Source organism: Heliangelus exortis, chromosome 9 (genome assembly GCF_036169615.1).
Source record: "Heliangelus exortis chromosome 9, bHelExo1.hap1, whole genome shotgun sequence".
In the NCBI taxonomy this organism is placed as follows: domain Eukaryota; kingdom Metazoa; phylum Chordata; class Aves; order Apodiformes; family Trochilidae; genus Heliangelus; species Heliangelus exortis.
Genome location: NC_092430.1, coordinates 14339405 through 14356579, shown reverse-complemented (window position 1 = coordinate 14356579; position 17175 = coordinate 14339405). Strand labels below are relative to the sequence as shown.

The window sequence follows — 17175 nt, the reverse complement described above, 5'->3', positions numbered from 1 at the left end:
CATCCCACTCACCAGAGAAAAAAGGAAAGAGAAGAGACGAGGAAGAGATGAGGAAGACACGAGACGAGACGAGACGAGACGAGACGAGACGAGACGAGACGAGACGAGACGAGACGAGACGAGACGAGAAGAGAAGAGAAGAGAAGAGAAGAGAAGAGAAGAGAAGAGAAGAGAAGAGAAGAGAAGAGAAAAGAGCAAGGCTGAAGTAGCAGCAATGGCTCCCGCTTTACTAAATATTCCCAAGCTGGGCTGAAGAGAAGAGAGAAAAAGTGAGACCTGACCCTTTCTTCTCTCCAGTCACTCCTGACAGGTACTTTCAATGAAGCATGCTCACCTCAACAAGGACGGACACAGCAAGTGTGACTGCAAGCATTATCACCATAGAGATACGCCATGAGGTAGGGGTGCAAACAAGCTGGAAAAAAAAGCAAAGGAAGATGTTCAACAGCATGTGTGCACACTAGACACTGGAAGAAGCTTGTGACATAGAATCACATAATGACATTTAAGTTGGAAAAGACCCTGAATAAACCTAACATAGCCAACTCCAACACTAAAACACATCCCGAAGTGCCATGTCTGCATGGCTTTTAAATACCTCCAGGAATGGTGACTCAACCACTTTCCTGGCAGCCTGTTTCAGTGCTTGATAACCCTTCAGTTAATAATCTTATCCTAATATCCAACTTGAACCTCCCTTGGCACAACCTGAGGCTGTTTCCTCTTACCCTACCCCTTGTTACTTGGGAAAAGAGACTGACATCCCCTCACTAAAACCTCCTTTCAGGTGGTTACAGAGTGATGAGGTCTCCACTCAGCCTTCTTTTGTCCAGATTAAACTACTCCAGCTCCTTCAGCTGCTACTCCTAAGACTTGGGCTCTAGACCCTTCACCAACTTTGTGTCATCAAAAGCCAGAATCCCACACTGGTCATACACTGCTGATCAGCCAACACTGCTACTTGTCTTGAGGAATTATTGGTATTGGTACAGATGCTTTTAAACTTATGATTCAACAGGGAAAACCATACTGCAGAACTGCAATAGGAAATCTAAATACTTCCTTTCTTTCTAACATAGGAAGTGGTTTGAAGTCTTGAATATTTCAGGTCCAAACCCAGCTTGAGTTTCCCACAGCTGGCATCACTGGCTTTCTGTTTGTAGTTCAGATTATTTTGGACATGCACCTCAGATCCAAAATTCGGAGCAGCAGTTTCTCTAGGGCCAGGACATTGCCGAATTTGTTATTGTCACTCCCTTCTTTTCCCTTTTCAGCAAATCCAGACAGCCCAGGAGTTTTGCCGTTCTTCTCGAACGCATTTTAGCTGCAATGCCCACGATATCCTGTGTCCCCACAGTCCCCAGCAGGTCTATGGCTTGCTTTAAAGTGCCATCTCGTGGCAGACTCTTTAACTGGGCCTGCCTGCTGAGCCGCATTCAGAATCCAGGTCCATTCCCCTCGTCTGTGTTTCTTTTTTCATGTTTCATTATTTCTGTTCCTAAATCCACTTACTAACTGTCACACAAACATACAGAGATGGAAGCAGCATTGCATTCAGTACTTGTTATTCAAAACCACCACACTTAATCGTTCTGATTACAAATGTACTGAAAAAATACCCGTGTGCTGCTTTTCTTGTTTTGTTCCTGTGACTCCTACTACAAGTCTGTGTGATGGTGGAGGTGTTTAACGTCTCCCAGCCTCAACATACTAATTGCCAGCTCCACTAACAACCCTGTCCTGGAAAGTACATTTGTGTACAGAGTAGCACAGCCTAGAAAAGTGCATCGTGCTTTATTTTAAATGTGCAGGTCCTGGCCCCTTTCTTCTCTGGCTTCACAACTATCAAGCCACCAACACACCAAGCATGCTAAGCTTAGTCATATCACCTTTTGCTGCATGGACAATGAGCTGAAACAATCAAAAAGTACAAGTGTAGTTGTCCAGTTGTCAGTATGCACGGATCTTAGTTTAGAGCTACTGCATGTCCAGAAGGTTCTTCAATCCAGTCATCCAAAACACATCTCTTTAAACTTGATTTGTCTTTAGATGTGCCATTGATCCCCACAAAAGTTTGTGCCGTTTGTTAAAAACAATCTTAGTGCAATTACAATGGGACTGGCAGTAAGAAGAAAAACACACCAATACTCACATCCATCTTAGAGTAGAGATCATCAATATCAGCAAACACCAACAAGAGGCAAACGCCCAGCTGCACTGTGAGCACCAGTAGGAACACATCTAAAGGAACAAGAACAAGCAAATAAAAGCACAAGTCTATGAGCAATCTCAGCTGCTTGCCTTTACCTGTGTCAGTCAAAAAAAAAGTAATCTGCAAGATAGGAAGAAACTTTCAGCAAAAGAAAAATGAAGACAGTAAAACCCCAGTTTTACTCAGTCAAGCAGATATATTTGAAGCTGGGACAAGCCTTGTAGTCACAGATTTAAATGCCAGACAAGTCCTCTGAACTTTTGATCTGACTTCTCAGGTCTGAGAAGCCTTAGAGCCTTCCAGCGAGTCTCACTCTGAGCTCAGTCTCCTGTCACTCAGGAAGATGTCCAGGATGTAGTCTTGCTCTTGTTCCTATGATTAGGAACTCTGTCCTCATTTTCAGTGATATCAAGACCTTGCTCTCAATCAGGATTTAAATAGCTTAAATAATGAAGAATCTGTTGCCCTCCCCATCCATAGACAGATGTCCCAATCATGAATAAATTCCATTTCCTCTTCAGCTGGTATGCACCAAACTTGACACTATCAGCCACTCATTCTGGTTTTGCCTGGTACTGGGAAACCCACTCTCTGCTATTTAGGAAAAAATGTTCCCTCCTCACTATTAATATATCAAAACACCTAAACCATGAAGCCGGCAGAATTAATTTAACTCTTTGTTCACAAAGAACAGCTCTCCTGTGCCTCATTGCAACTTCCAGAACTGCCACAATCACATGTACTCATCTTCCCTTCACATGACAGTCTTTCAGAGGGAGAAGAGACCTATTAGACTTCCCTACAGCTCCTTCAAGTTATTGTCTCCTTTGATGTTTCCTCTTTAAAGAAGTTAGTGGTCACAGAGTTAGAAAATGCTAAAAGTCTCTGATTCTGGAATAGGAAACAGGGCCTTTGTGAATGCTCACATTTCATTGTGTGTTTTTTTCTGAGATGGGTCCTGAAGTATGCCCTGAATATCGAGTTCTCTCAAATACTCCTCAATCAACATGCTTTGGGTAGACAGGCATAGTACTCTTCCAGAGTTATTGCAAAGACTAAAGGAATGTGAAGCCACCTAACTCTGGCTCTTGTTGAGATGTCTTGTTCAGGCTACATGAAGTAATGTGATGCTTCTGCCAGCCACCACCATCTTTCTGCTACTCCTTTGAAGTTTTTTTCAAACTCCATTTGTGTGTATCAGAAATCCAAGTGCCAGGGACAAGTTTCCAGCAGTACAGAAGCACAAAGTGCAGGCACACCTCAGAGAGCTGACGGTAACGGGAGGCCACTGGCACTAAAACTTCTGAAAATGGGTCCTTTAGTGGTTTAGAAATCTGATACTGGCGTTGTTCTTTTTTGACTGGCTTTGATTTGGTCAAGTTTTAATTTTTCCCTAGTGAATTGACTTCCTGACCTGACTTACTCACAGATCCCTCCCTCCACACACTTACAGTTTGTGTAGATGGGTTGCCTGAAAGGCTTTCCCTTGGAAAACACTAGTGCTACGATGAGGCAGTTGATGGTACTTAGCAGCCACACTGTAGTGTTTTCATAGCTCTTGAAACCGTTGTCCTCTTGCCCATAGTCTCCATCTCTCATGTTATGGAGCCCCGAGATGAAAATAGAGGAAGAATTCTCAGTGTGGTTGTTCACTAAGAGGCAGGCACTGAAAAAGAGTGTCACACAGGTCAGCTAATGACCACTGTCCTGATCATTTCCCCCAGTTTCCACTGCCACTATCAGGAACCCTCCCTCACAGCCATAATTTGTTCCTGCTATCACAAGGATGTAGCCTATTGGCAATGTCCTCAGTCATACCCACTGGGTTGAACTCGCTGAACTTGGCAGAGCCTGAGCTCAAACCTGCTTAGATACCCTGGTCCTCCCTGCAAACAAACACTCCAGGTTGTGCTGAACAGAAGCATTCTCACCATATGCACTGTGCTGCACAGCAGAATTGCTGGAGAGCTTAGAGACCTGCAGAAAACAATGGTCAATGTGTTTGCACCCTGTGAAGCTGCTCAGGGTCCGCAGCTGCTGCTCAGGCCTGTAGCTAAGCTCATCAATAATATCATGCAGACCTGTACCACTAGGTCTGCCCTGCAGCACCCAGAGTCACGAGAAAAGCACCTACCTGTATATATTTGTCTTGGAATACCAAGGCTGCTCCTGGACCATGACAAACCCAAAAATCTGCATGCTGAGGCTGAAGAGGATGTTAAGTACAACAGAGAGCAGCAATGGGGGAGAGATGAGTTGGCTAGGAGGCCTGTAGGGAACCAGCTTTGGATAGGCACCTGTGAAACTCACTGAAACATGCACAGACATGTTTACTAGAGTGGACACTGGTGTGCCCAAAATACAAGCAGTGCTGCTGTATATTACTGACTGTTATCAATGGCCAGCAATTTTACAGTCTGTTATTATTTTAATAATACATACAAATACTATATCAAGTACAAAATTCAGAGCTATTTTCTTATAAAATCATATTGGTCACAGAAAAGGTTAAATAATGGCATCTGACTGTGACGAGGCATTTCTGGAAAATAAAATCTTGGATTTCTGTTTTGTTTGGCTACAGGCCCAAGGTCATAAGGATACTCTCAAGCTCTCCCATTCTCTTTCAGTCACTTGTCAACTGTGGCTTGAGATTTTTTGTTGCCCAAGTTCTGTGCATCCTCCTCGACTACGCGCCTAGTGCCCAGTCATTTGAGCTGGTAGAGGGCTGCATTAGATAACCCAGCAGGTTTTGCTCTGTTCTTAGGTTTACAAAGTTACCTGACCTTTGAGTAGAAGAAGTATAGAAAGCCTTGGTGCTGTGTTCCAAATGGGCTACTTAAAGCAAGGTAACTTTTAACACTTGGTATTGTGGCTGACCCTTTTAGGTTTGAATCAGTCAGGGCCTTTTCCAGTTGTCTGTGTTCCAGCAGGGATGGAAGACAACTACTAGTCTCGTTATATGCTTTTCATGCCCCTTTCCTTTCCTGCTTCTAAACCTCTCCCTGCACTTACTCTATCTCATGCCTGGAAGGATTCAAGGAGAGACTGGATGAGACTTTGAGCCGTATGGTCTAGTGGGAGGTGTCTCTGCCCATGCAGAAGGATTGGAACTAGATGATCTTGAAGGTCCCTTCCAACCCAAACCATTCCACGATTCTCTTCCCATTCCAGGACTGGTTTCCTCTCTTTTTCTACAAGTTCCTGCTCTTTAGTGTCTGACTTCTGAAATTTCTTCTCTATTTTTAACTCTCTGTACTCTCATGCCTCTTGCCTACACAGCTTCAAAGAGGAGCTGTTTGAAAAAAGTGTTGATCTCTACAGTTTTTCATTTGGGTATATAGCCTTAGGTATCTTCTTAATATACCTTCCCAAATCAACAAGAGAAAGCCTGAACAGGCTTTCAATTGCATTGGGTTTGTTTTTACCTTTAATTCTAGAGATAACATCCCAGTTATCAACAACCTATGTGTTCAGCAAATGCACCACTAAGAATTACCCATCTTATTTCAGAGCTTTTCTCAAGCAAATCACCTCCTCTACTAATCTTAACATCATATGCTCTGTGTAGCCTCTTTTTTTTTTCCTTTCTGTAAAAGGAATTACGCATTATCAAGGAAGTGAAATATATTTGAGACTGTTGCCTCATTAATACATAGGATGACTAAGGGGCTTACTTGTCACACCAATTACAGTGGTAATAGCCAGATCTTGGAACAAAAATTGGTAATTTCCAAAGGAGTTTAGTTGCTGAAAAGAGAAACACAAAGAAAAAAACAAAGCAAAACACAAATCAGACATTAGCCATGGGCTTGTTTGTATCACCTCCAGAAAGCTGTATTATTTTCATGGAGCTAATTCTCTGCTGTTTGTTCTGAAATGCTACTCAACCGATAAGGGAACCATGCAATCCCTGACAATAGAATTGTCATCATTCAGCCTTCAATGGATACTCCCATTCTATGCATTTTCCAAATTAATGATGCTTCAAGTTCACTCAATAAAATAAGAAGAGTATTTGAAGAGACATGATTTCTCAATGTTTGGTGACTTCTGAATGCAAAGCCTTCATCTCTGTTTGGGAAGAAGTCATGCAAAAGTGGTTTAAGGCACTCCAGGGGATTTTGCTTACTATGAAGTTAATTCATGCTTTAAATACTGAATAAATTTGAACAGCATACGCTTCCAACAGAATCTCCCTGTTTGCAGACATATGCCCTCAGCCAAAATAACATCCAGTATCTCAATTGTTTTTGCTCAGATTGGATCTTGAGCCCACTGTCTGAAGTTAACAGGAAGATTCCAGTTTTCAGCCTCAGGTACAGGAGGACCATATGAACACATCACAGAAGTTTGCAGCTCCAAAAACCTAGTTTTATTGTGGCTTTTATGCCATGGTCCTCCTGCAACAAAACAGTAGCTCATCCAGTTCTAGCCAACATGTTCCCCAGACATACCCAGTACAGCAGGAGAACACCAAGGTACTGAATGGTGCTGTAGAGTGCCATGTATTTAAACATACAGAAGGAAGTGACAAGGGCAGCACGGCCTTCCCTGTGTGAAGACATGAATAAAGGACAGCAATTAAGGGATGGGTCTGCTCCTGTTGCCTCTCAAAACACTGTTTAGAAAACAAGGGTGGGTCATGAATAGAGAAGTTTCTGCTAATACTTTGTTGGGGGGGAGGTGAAAGAAATAAAATCTGGCCTAAATGAAAGTAAAATCTTGACTTGCAGAAATCTTGCTGCAAGCAAAAGGGCTTGATTCCAGTCATCTGTGTTCCCAAGACTACAGTTTTCCCCACGAAGTTTTCCTGCTGACATTGATAGCATAGGTAACAACTCCATATGAGGAAAAGCATATAAAGCCAAAGAGCTGTTCAGTGAGTTAAAACTCATAAGTCCACTCCTCCTAAAGTGAGCATATAGTATTCAGTGAGGGTAACAAACCCTCCCTAGTTATTCATCTGTACTAGTAAACAAAATCATGACCCTGGAACAACAGATGCTCATATTTTGCCTACATAGGGTACCAGAGGCAGAGCCTAACAACAGTGTACAGATTGAGTTGGGGACATTTGATTCACCTTTATGGAGCATTGTTCATCTAGCTATTTGTTTTGCACTTAAAATACTGCTAATGACATAAAGCTCAGCTGTAGCTACCCTTCACCTATAGTACTGAGGGAATTAATATAACTTAAAGGAATTTCAGATGGGAATTAGGCAAATGGCAATATTAGATTGACGACATTTCTTTTTCTCTAGATATATACATTCTAGCCTGTTGGGAACACCAACATTAATAGATGAGAGGAATGGGAACTATCTCTTTGTGTAATAGGAAACAAAACCCCATGTTTACCTGATTAGCTCTGGCACACATGCTATGCTGGGGGTTCTGGATGTGAAAGGTGAAGCCACAGACGCCTCCTGCTCCGACAGTGATATCCCTGCGTGCGCCACTTTCAAAGCCTGAAAGTCACATTCTTCTTGAGCACTCACAAACCAGGAAGCTGCAGCAACTGACATGTCACCCAAGAAGTGGCTCCTTATTACAGGATATGTCCTGAGAACAGTAGTCCCTCTTAACTCCCTGGGTGTGCTCTACACAAAAGGTTCCTTCAGTGGGATGTGGTTGAGGCATTGGGTCCAGAACAAGAACAGGGAGGACAGCATGGGAAAGTCCATTTTCTACAGACCCCAAAGCTGCACACTACCACTTGCAGAAGACAGGTTTGGGTCTGCCTCTGTCAGCACTTATTTGCAATCACACCTTACGTAGACAGTCTAGGTTCTCTGCTTGCTTCTCCCAGGAGAATCCTTGGGATTTTGTTTGAGTCCTTCCTGAACACAGGCCCTTCCTTTTGGAAAAAAGAAAAACCAACTTCCTTGCAGTTCTAAAGTGTGCATTTACAAAAAACTTGTAGGGCTACAGTTGTTCACTATGGACACTCCTCCTTGTTCCAGTTTTCTCCATCTACAGACAACTGAACATGTTGACAGAAATACCATTGGAGGATTTGGAGAATCCTGTGGTGTTTTTTGTAAAGGAAATGCATCAGTCCTTGAGGCCACAAACTGAAAAAATTTCTGCCTAGGACACCTCTTGCCTAGCAAGAACCACACTATGGGATCAGGCCTGAATTGATTCTGGTGCCAGTATAGCAGCTCCATGAATAAGCAGAGCACTCCCATCTCCAGCCTGTGCTCAGTCTAGGATATTCTGCTGGGATTGCATTAATTTCTCATCTTTTAAGTAAATGTATTGCAAAGAATTTTCACTTACCCCGCAGTCATTGGCTCCATCTCCACACATGCCCACAAAGTAACTAAAAAACAAAGTGACCTACAGTTCAGTTCTGAGGAAAGTGAGACCTATAAACAGGAGAGAATGAGAACCTCCTCCATGTGATTCATTGACACAAGTCATGTGAATTTTTTATTAAAAGCCCTTCTGGAAAGCTGAAAGACTGAAATATAAACTCAGGACCCTGGACTGTGCATGAGCCTTGGGTGTGCACCTGAGATATGCCTACAGTAAAGAGCACGTGCTGTGACAGACTGCAGAATACATTCACATTGAATTTTATGCTCACTACAACAGACTCAGCCTCCTTTCCTCACTGGGTTTAAGGTCAATAATAACAGTGATGGGAGATATTCCTAAAAATCTTAGGTAGACACGTGGCACTCCTTTTTCAGACCCACAAAGAGAAGAATGAAGGATGATGTGAAAAATCAAAAAGAATCAAAACCAGATTCATTCAAAAGAATCAAAACCAGAATCATGGGGTTGTCAGGTCTTTGATGAGCTGCCAAACCAACATGAACTTCAGTGTCTCTTCTTTAATAGGCTTTTGGAATTTAACTGGCAAGTAGTATGTCTGTGGAAGTTCCAGGTTTTGCGCTTCCAGGAAATGCTTTGTTAGACAAAAGCTACCTCTTACTATGCTCCTTTCAAGCCTGGAAATTCTTCCTGACTCTTAGCACTCGTTACGAACTTACTCCAGCTTTTGAAACTCTTCTACAAGGCTGGATTTCTGACCAGGAGACATTCTAGCAAAAACTGTTCCATTCAGCAGGAGCTGTAAGGAGAAAAAAGAAGTGACTTTTTAAGCACTTGAGGAAAGAGTCATGGTGATTTCAGTGATAATTGGGATTATAATCACCAAAAATTCACATTTGAAACAACTAATTCTAGACTCCCATCAGGAAAAGATAATGATCAAAGGTAAAAGGTATCTTAATAACTATTTTAAAAAACAAAAACAACGACAATAAGGACATGAGGCCTAGTGTGTCATTTGAGTTACCTGATGAACACAGATTACCGGGCACAGATTTGAGACTATCCTTTCTAAAAAACAGAAATGTCATACTGAATTGCAGGATGTGTAGTATCATGCTTTCTCCTGTTCTCCAAAATATGACAGAACCAGTGCTGTACAAATGTTTTAAGTCATGTCCTCACACTAAAAACACTGTGAGGCAGTTTTGCCCCTCTAATTTGCAGAAAAAATCCAGGGATTGTCAGATGCTTCCTAATACATTAGTATCGGAGATTCATCCAGCCCTTAAGTATTTCAGGTTTAGAATTGTTCGAAAAGATGTCATGGTACAGATCTCTTCAGCTAATTATAACAGGACAATCCAAATCTACTGAATGGCAAACCTACCTCAGTGAAATAATCCAGGTCTTACCTTTGGAAGGAAGTGCCTGAAATGCTGTACTACAATTTGATAAGATTTTCCACTCATGGCAAAATGATACTGGCTTGTTCCCAACGCCAGACTGATTCTTCCTCCAGTCTGACTGTCATGCTCCTATAAAAGAAGGCAGAATAAGTGCTGCTCCCAAGCCCTCAAAATCCACTATATTCACAAGCACTACTACAGACAAAGAAAATTACATACCATGGGGATGGATCTTTTGAAAACTCTGGAAGACCTGAGTCTCCCAGTCCTTGCCTTTGCCTGGATTTGTAAAGGAATTTAGGTATGACATTCAATGTGACAGTCAATATGCAGCTCAGGCTGAGCTTTGGTAGAAAGTGGCCCATTAACAGTCACTGTAGAGCTTGCCTACTAACTTCAAACCTGGTCTTTTAGGAGAAAGTAACAGTCTGTCTCATTTTCTTTATGGTCATGCTTGATGAAATCCAATTCCTTAGCACAGATAGTCTATGCTTCACAGTGTGTATAGAATTTCTCAACATTTAATCTACATTTTAATTTTGCAGGTATGGGGAAGTGCTTACCCTCTGCCTGCTTGAACAGGGCTGGTTCATTCAGTGCAGTTCCATAGATTATAAGCCCACACCTATACTCTCAAATTTACCTTGCAGGGAAAGGAAGTATGCTTTAAACTAGCATCAGCTAAGCATGAGAGCTAGACACAAATCTGTCCTGTGTTTCTGCAAAGCTGTTCTCAAACATAGCTAAGCAGTTAGCAAAAACGTGTTCCCAACATAATATGCCTCAAAAGAAGCTCTAGAGGAGTGTATTTTTATAAAGATCCCTTCTTTTTGAATACTTTTCTAGCACATAACATTCTGACATGCAGATGATAGTGAATGACTTGTATCTGTAATACTAGCATAACCCCACTGCATTATATAAAGCATTACAGTTTATTTTGTTTTCCTGCTGCACAACACCTGCTCCTTATATGCTCACCAGGTTTCCATATTCTTCTGTTTTGTTTTCTTCAAGTGGTTTCCAGGTTATAGATGCTGAATGAGACTCAGGTAATTTTTTTGCTTCCACAAGAATTACTCTGCTCATTGGAGAAATCATCCCAGCATTTTTGGCAATGGTTATAGCTGTCTGAATGTTGTCACCTAGAAAAGTCAAAAGGAATGTTATCTAAAAATTTCTGCAATGAGAGACTGTTTATGAAGAAAACATTAGTCCTCTCCTGAACTCCAAATTTTCAAATATATCTCCAAGAATTGGTAATATTTCTGTGTCTAAGAAAGTTTTTGATAAATATCAAAACTTTGCAGATAACAGCTGTCTCAATAATTAAACATACTTTCTTCCAGAAAGGAAGTATTTTTATTTTCATCTAGAGATTAAATACTTTCATCTTCACCTTGAAGAAATCTAGATGGGGAATGTGGTGTTTTATGTGTTTGAGACAAAAAATAATAGGGAATTTGCTCCTAAGTTGCTGCTAGTGTTACTGGTTCTCACCAACTGGCCTTAGATCACTTTGGTGTAGGATGTGTGCTGAAAGAGCAAAAGCCCAAGAAAATAAGATCTGTGAGACTGCTAGCAAAATGTCTTTGGACCAAGTAAAACCAGGAGGTTACTCTATCAAAACCCAAACCATCCCTTCAAGAAAAAAAAAGGCATAAATGGGGACTGGTAGGCATGAGTTACCAGATGTCATAAGGTTCAGTGATTTGTACTGGCATCCATGTTCCATCTCTGCTCATTTATTAGAAGAGGATTTCATGAATGGATCTTGCATGACATGGTTGTGTGCATGTCATCTGATAACCTTACCAGGGAGAAAAAATGGGCTCAGTGGAAAGTATCAGAGGAACAGGAAGACTCTGATCTGTTGTGGAAGGTTCTAAGTTAGGAAAACATAGCCCAGTGAAGTTGTCAGGGGCATAAGCCTGTTTGGTTCATCTCATGTCATTATTACAACACAGATGCTTCTTGCACTAAAATTGCCTCAACAATACAAATGCCTGCACCTGCCTACCAGGGGGGGGTAACAAAGCAGAAGACTGTTCACTCAAATGTTGTTGAACTCCCTGGCTAGACCAGGGGCCACATCAATAATCCACACTGTTTAGATACCTGTGACCATAACACTCCTGATGCAGGCAGCACTGAGCTCTTCCAGGACAGGCTTTGTTTCCCTTTTTAATCGATTCTCCATTATCAGCAGACCCAGGAATGTCAGATCAGATTCCACCTCCTCCCTAAGAGTGAAGAACAGACAGACAGATTTAATTCTTCATTTTGCCTTTGGCCTGTTTTTGCATTGAATTTGCTGATAGCTAGTTATAACTTGACCATCTTTAAAACACTTATTTTAGCCAGTGTAGTAAGGAAGAGGTGATGCCAAACACTTGCATGACATCCACAGCAGCTGAGCCTGGTGGTGCCTGAATAGTCACTGCTTTCACAGTTGATCTTGCATTTGACCTCCAGTCTTCTTTTGTCTCCTGGCAGTATATACATCACGTATGCTGTAATTGCACACACAACTGCAAAATCTAGGCCATATCACGCACATTTGCTTATTGGGTTGGATAGGTCTGTTATGACACTTGTCACAAGAATTAAACAAACCACTTGCACTTTGCCTCCCTGTCATTGGCCTTTTCAGCAAAGCAAAAAGCCCCGGGAAAGAGCAAGTGAGACTGATCCGCATTAGGACCTGCAGCTAGTGAACGGAAAGGACACCAGATACTAAGTAACTGCAAGTGTTTCAGAAGAGATGTTTCTGAAGTATAACTGGCAAAAGCTGGAGGGATTTGGGTAAAAGCCGATGGATTCATGCGTAGATGGTTTTGTTTGCGACTTGCGGAAAACTAATACCATAAGCATAGCAGAACAGTTTGCTGGCTTCTCTAGAAACTAAAGAGAGCTAAAGCTGGAAAGCTAAAGGACTGGGCCAAGACAGAAGCAGAAGATATTTTGATGACTATGCTGAGCTAGATAACAAGTGGTGTAACGGGGGTCATCTGCTGCCTTTGCTTAATCAAAGAGATAATATTAAGAGTAGAAAAAAAGATGAAATGATGACTGAGGGAGGTGTATACTAGAATTTTACTTCCTCTGTTGATCCCAACTTAAGAAATGTGCAAGGATTCTGGGCATGTACCATACATAAGCATGGAGGAGGGAAGTGCCCTCTACCCATTCTCAGGCAGACCTATATTCAGATTTAAATCAAATTCCCTCCCATCTAAATCTAACAAAACTCTGTACAACAGCCCTGCTTTTGGCAGGGTTGTGGCACTGCTAGCCCATGGCTGAATGTGACTGATAAGAAGCAGTCTACAGCTTACCTTGTTAGATCAGTAGATTGCTTCCCTGACTGCAGAGATTTACCTGCCAGTCCAATGACCCTGAAGCCCTGTGCTGTGTAGAGCAGAAGTCTGCTTTCAAAGTTCGACGGGACTGTGCAAAAGAGGAAAAGGCATCAGGGCATTTGACTGCTTTCTAATAAGAGGAAGCCTTGGAGAAAGGAAGGTTTCTATCCCAGAGTGCAGGTACACCTATAATCTACGAACAGGACATCAAGGAAAGCTGCTGAACTGAATTTTGCACAATAAGAAAATCATTGTCTCCCCTCTGACACTTTGCCTTTTGGATCCTAAACTATTTTGCAAAGACTTCCACAGTGTTGTGAAGGAGCTGTGTTCTTCTAGCTGCCCTCCCAAGCTTGAGAAAAAAGACAACTTTTTTTTGGTGTATTCTAGACCAGTAAACAACTTTTTCAAATATCTATTCTGGCAGAGACTGTACACCTAGTACACGAGTTGGCATTTGCTTTCATCTCTTAGCAGTCCTTTTGCTACAAATGGCTCTATGAGAGCTTAGCCTTAGACTTGGAGCACAACAGAATCTAACTTCTCAGGCTGAAGTATAAAGTATAAACCCAGAAATGTCATTTGGACCTTCCACTTCATTGAACCATCAAAAGTCACTTATGCATATGCGTTTCTAGGAAGCATTTATAATTGTTAGTTACCTGTTTCTGCTCTACATAACATGGCCACCATTTCTGGAGCCCCTTTTGTGAAGACCTGTTGTTCCCCACCAATTTCTTGAGCAATGACAGACATTCTCTGCAAGGCTGAAGAAAATGGAAACTGATGTAAAATGGTAACTCCTTCCACTGGGGCCTAGGAGAAAAGCAAATGGATTAGATACTGCAGCAAGAATTTTAAATTCAGGCCAAAGGATTTTATGCCTGTCCTTTGGTCAGTTGTAGGAAGCTAAACATGTTTAACAGGCTGGTTTGTCATAGTGGGACAGAAAGGACTGGTATATAAAGGGAAGGTGAAATTTGTGTGGAAAAATTTAGCCTAAACAGTAGGAAAAATTCACTGACAGTTTTAGCAGACTATTAGATGCAGTTTACTGAAAGGATCTCACTAGTCCTGTTTCTTTAACACAACACTGCTGGGTCTTACACTGGTCTTTCAAGGGGAAAATGGGTGTCCGAAAGCATGCCCCTTGATGTATGTCACCACTAATGGTGTAACATCAGCTACCAGACTCCACTGCAGTCCCAGGTGCTTTTAAGATCTTCCCAACTAGCTGAGTTTGAGTTGCATTTGAAGCCAGCAGGACAGGCAAATTCTGGAGCTGGACAATCTGTCATCTATCATCCTCTTGCTTCTGTTGTGATCAGCAAGGTCCCCAGGCATCTCTTTTTAATCAGAGAGAGCAAAGCAATCTCTCTGCAGGCAATTCAAGAAAGATGAAGTGTTGAAGAGCTGTCTTGGATTAGGACAACTAAGTGTTTCTCTATTGAAAGGCAGCTCTTACAGTGGCAATTAAATTTGACCACGAATGTGAATCTTGCAAATAGCTTACATTGCTGGCTTTAGGTCCAGGTCTAACAACTGTAGTACATGTGGATTCTTGTCCTTCAGTATGATGCCCACTTGAATCATCTATCACCTATGTATCAAAAGACAAAAAAATCAGAGTGCAGCACCAGCAGAGCTGAAAGAAATTTCAAGACACCATTTAGGGGTTTTCCTTCTCTCAAAACAAGGTATCTTACTCATTCCTGAGGAGGGTGTGTGGGTATGTGTGTGTGTGTTACACTAAAAAGCTCCAGCGATGGAACACCCACTGCCTCTCTTGGCAATCAAATCCAGAGCTTCACTAACTTCACTAAGATACTGTTGTACTCTTGAACAGAAAATAGATTACCTTTTCTTACTAACAATAAATCCTTTAATCATTACAACCCACTTAAGTATGCATAAAAGATAGATGTTTAGATATAACATAAATCCAATGGGAAAATAATAAATAAGAGTTTTGTTAATGTAGAAAGCGACATCCTCCCTGCCCTTGAAGTACTTCACAAATCAGCTGGATTTTTTAATCATCACAACCAGACTGTGAGGAAAAAAATTATTTTATGGTGTCAAAGGGCACACAATTATTCATGTTTCACAGGAACTATTTAACAGGATCATTCCTCCCTAATTTATAACTTTGATTGGTGTCTATCTGAGGGTACGATTGCAAGGTGATGCCACTGGGGAAAAATACCCTCCAACTCCTGTCATTACTGGATAGTTTATTCCCTGAAACTTGGCTGTTTTGTACATATATATTACAGGTAAAATAGTTATAGATAGTTATATATATAGATAGTTTATTCCCTGAAACTTGGCTGTTTTGTATATATATATTACAGGCAAAAAGCAGACACGTTAAGTGCAGATGCTGTCACTCAGTAGCTAATGCTGCCTTGAAACTCTTATTTTGCATCAGAAATGGCTTATGGATTACCTTCCACCAGGTAATCATGGTCTGTTTTCCTCTTATGCATCTGAGATTTACAACTTTTCAGTTTTCATAATGCTTGTTTTCCTACTCCACCCCCCACCCCACAGCTGGTAAGAAAGTAAATGGCAAAACTGAAGGCTGTTTGTAGGTAGTGGGACAGAGATTGAAAGCAGTGCTGTCATAGAAGCATGGTATTTCAAATCTGAAGATGGTAGAAAAATCTCCACATTGACAGCACTATAACAAAGGTCAAAATCTTGTATCCCATTCAAAGCTCTCAGAAGTCTGTTACATGCTCTGTAAAAGCAGTCTTAATATGCTTATAAGTCCGGTTTGGGACTTTTTGTTTTCTAGCAACAGCCACAGTCAGTGTTGATATCCCAGTGGGGTTTGCATGGTGTCCACAACTTCCAGTCAAATGAGCTAAGTGCTCAAAGTACAGCTAGGTGAAAGCTTAGGCAGAAACAAGGAATATTTCTCCAAAGGCATGGACATGTGGCATCCCTTCTGTGTTTTAGCTGTTTTACTTCTATATAGGAAGTGGCCATTTGCATGGGAAGGCTTGAGACATTTCCCTGTTGTGAGAATATGGAAACTCCCCACCACTGTTCCCATTACAACAAAGCACAGCTTTACCCAGTTAGTGGCCTCAAACATTTTCACATCCAGTGGGTCTCCTTGGATCTTGCCCTCCAAAACAATCAGTGAATGACAAACCAGCATTGCTTTGAACACTGGTCCCCAAGGCAGGTTGTGTTCTGCAGGGAATCTGTAAATGTCCTGGAAGCTAACCCAGAAGAGAAAAATAATCAGAGAGCACCAAACATATGACTAACGTAGAAAAAAAAAATCCTAAACCAGGGGGCTGGTAAGGGCCTATCTTGTGGTCAGACCTCAGACATGTGTCTAGGGACTTGTACTCCCCTCTGAGCACTTTCCTATGCACCCTTTAAAGGCTGGAATATGCATGCTCAAAATAGGTGTATTCTCCATAGTTAAAGAGTCCATTGGAATGGACAGTAGAATAGATTATGGTAAATCTATTTTAATGGTAAAATCTTGCAGCTTGTGTAATGACTCTTGAGCTGTGAGTCTGACATAAGTTTGGGAATTTTTGTGCATACACATTTCTGGAAATGTAAATGGGAAAAAATATGGGCACTGAAGAACTGAGCAGCAATCTCACGGTATCAGTGACTTCCTGTCATAAAGGACTGGGGCACCACTGCAGCTCTAACCTAGCATGTCTGCTACAGACTACATCACCTGGGCATCGTGTGCCAAATGCTGACACAGTGGCTGGATCTTTTCATGAGCAGCAGGACCCCTTGGATGAGGCAACAACCTTGTTTTCCAGAGGCTGTAGAAATAACACTGAAAATCTAAACGTGGGGAACTTCAAACTGCTGTTTGACATTGTCTTTCAGATTTGTTCATACGTCAAGGAGGAGAATCCAG

General features: G+C 41.6%; 1 protein-coding gene across 3 annotated transcripts in view; it reads right to left on the bottom strand.

Annotated features, from left to right (window-relative positions):
* The window catches only part of ATP13A4 (ATPase 13A4), a 42011-nt gene that overhangs the window by 6216 nt on the left and 18620 nt on the right, over nucleotides 1-17175 (bottom strand). For all 3 annotated transcript variants that reach the window (XM_071752264.1, XM_071752261.1, XM_071752263.1), the window contains exons 14-29: nucleotides 16354-16504; nucleotides 14785-14871; nucleotides 13934-14087; nucleotides 13248-13359; nucleotides 12028-12152; nucleotides 10891-11054; nucleotides 9916-10038; nucleotides 9220-9299; nucleotides 8501-8543; nucleotides 7577-7686; nucleotides 6670-6766; nucleotides 5890-5962; nucleotides 4347-4521; nucleotides 3664-3878; nucleotides 2153-2241; nucleotides 335-415 (exon numbers count right to left, since the gene is read on the bottom strand). In XM_071752264.1, the coding sequence (XP_071608365.1) occupies nucleotides 335-415; nucleotides 2153-2241; nucleotides 3664-3878; nucleotides 4347-4521; nucleotides 5890-5962; nucleotides 6670-6766; nucleotides 7577-7686; nucleotides 8501-8543; nucleotides 9220-9299; nucleotides 9916-10038; nucleotides 10891-11054; nucleotides 12028-12152; nucleotides 13248-13359; nucleotides 13934-14087; nucleotides 14785-14871; nucleotides 16354-16504 (1879 nt within the window). The remainder of the gene's footprint in view (nucleotides 1-334; nucleotides 416-2152; nucleotides 2242-3663; nucleotides 3879-4346; nucleotides 4522-5889; nucleotides 5963-6669; nucleotides 6767-7576; nucleotides 7687-8500; nucleotides 8544-9219; nucleotides 9300-9915; nucleotides 10039-10890; nucleotides 11055-12027; nucleotides 12153-13247; nucleotides 13360-13933; nucleotides 14088-14784; nucleotides 14872-16353; nucleotides 16505-17175) is intronic.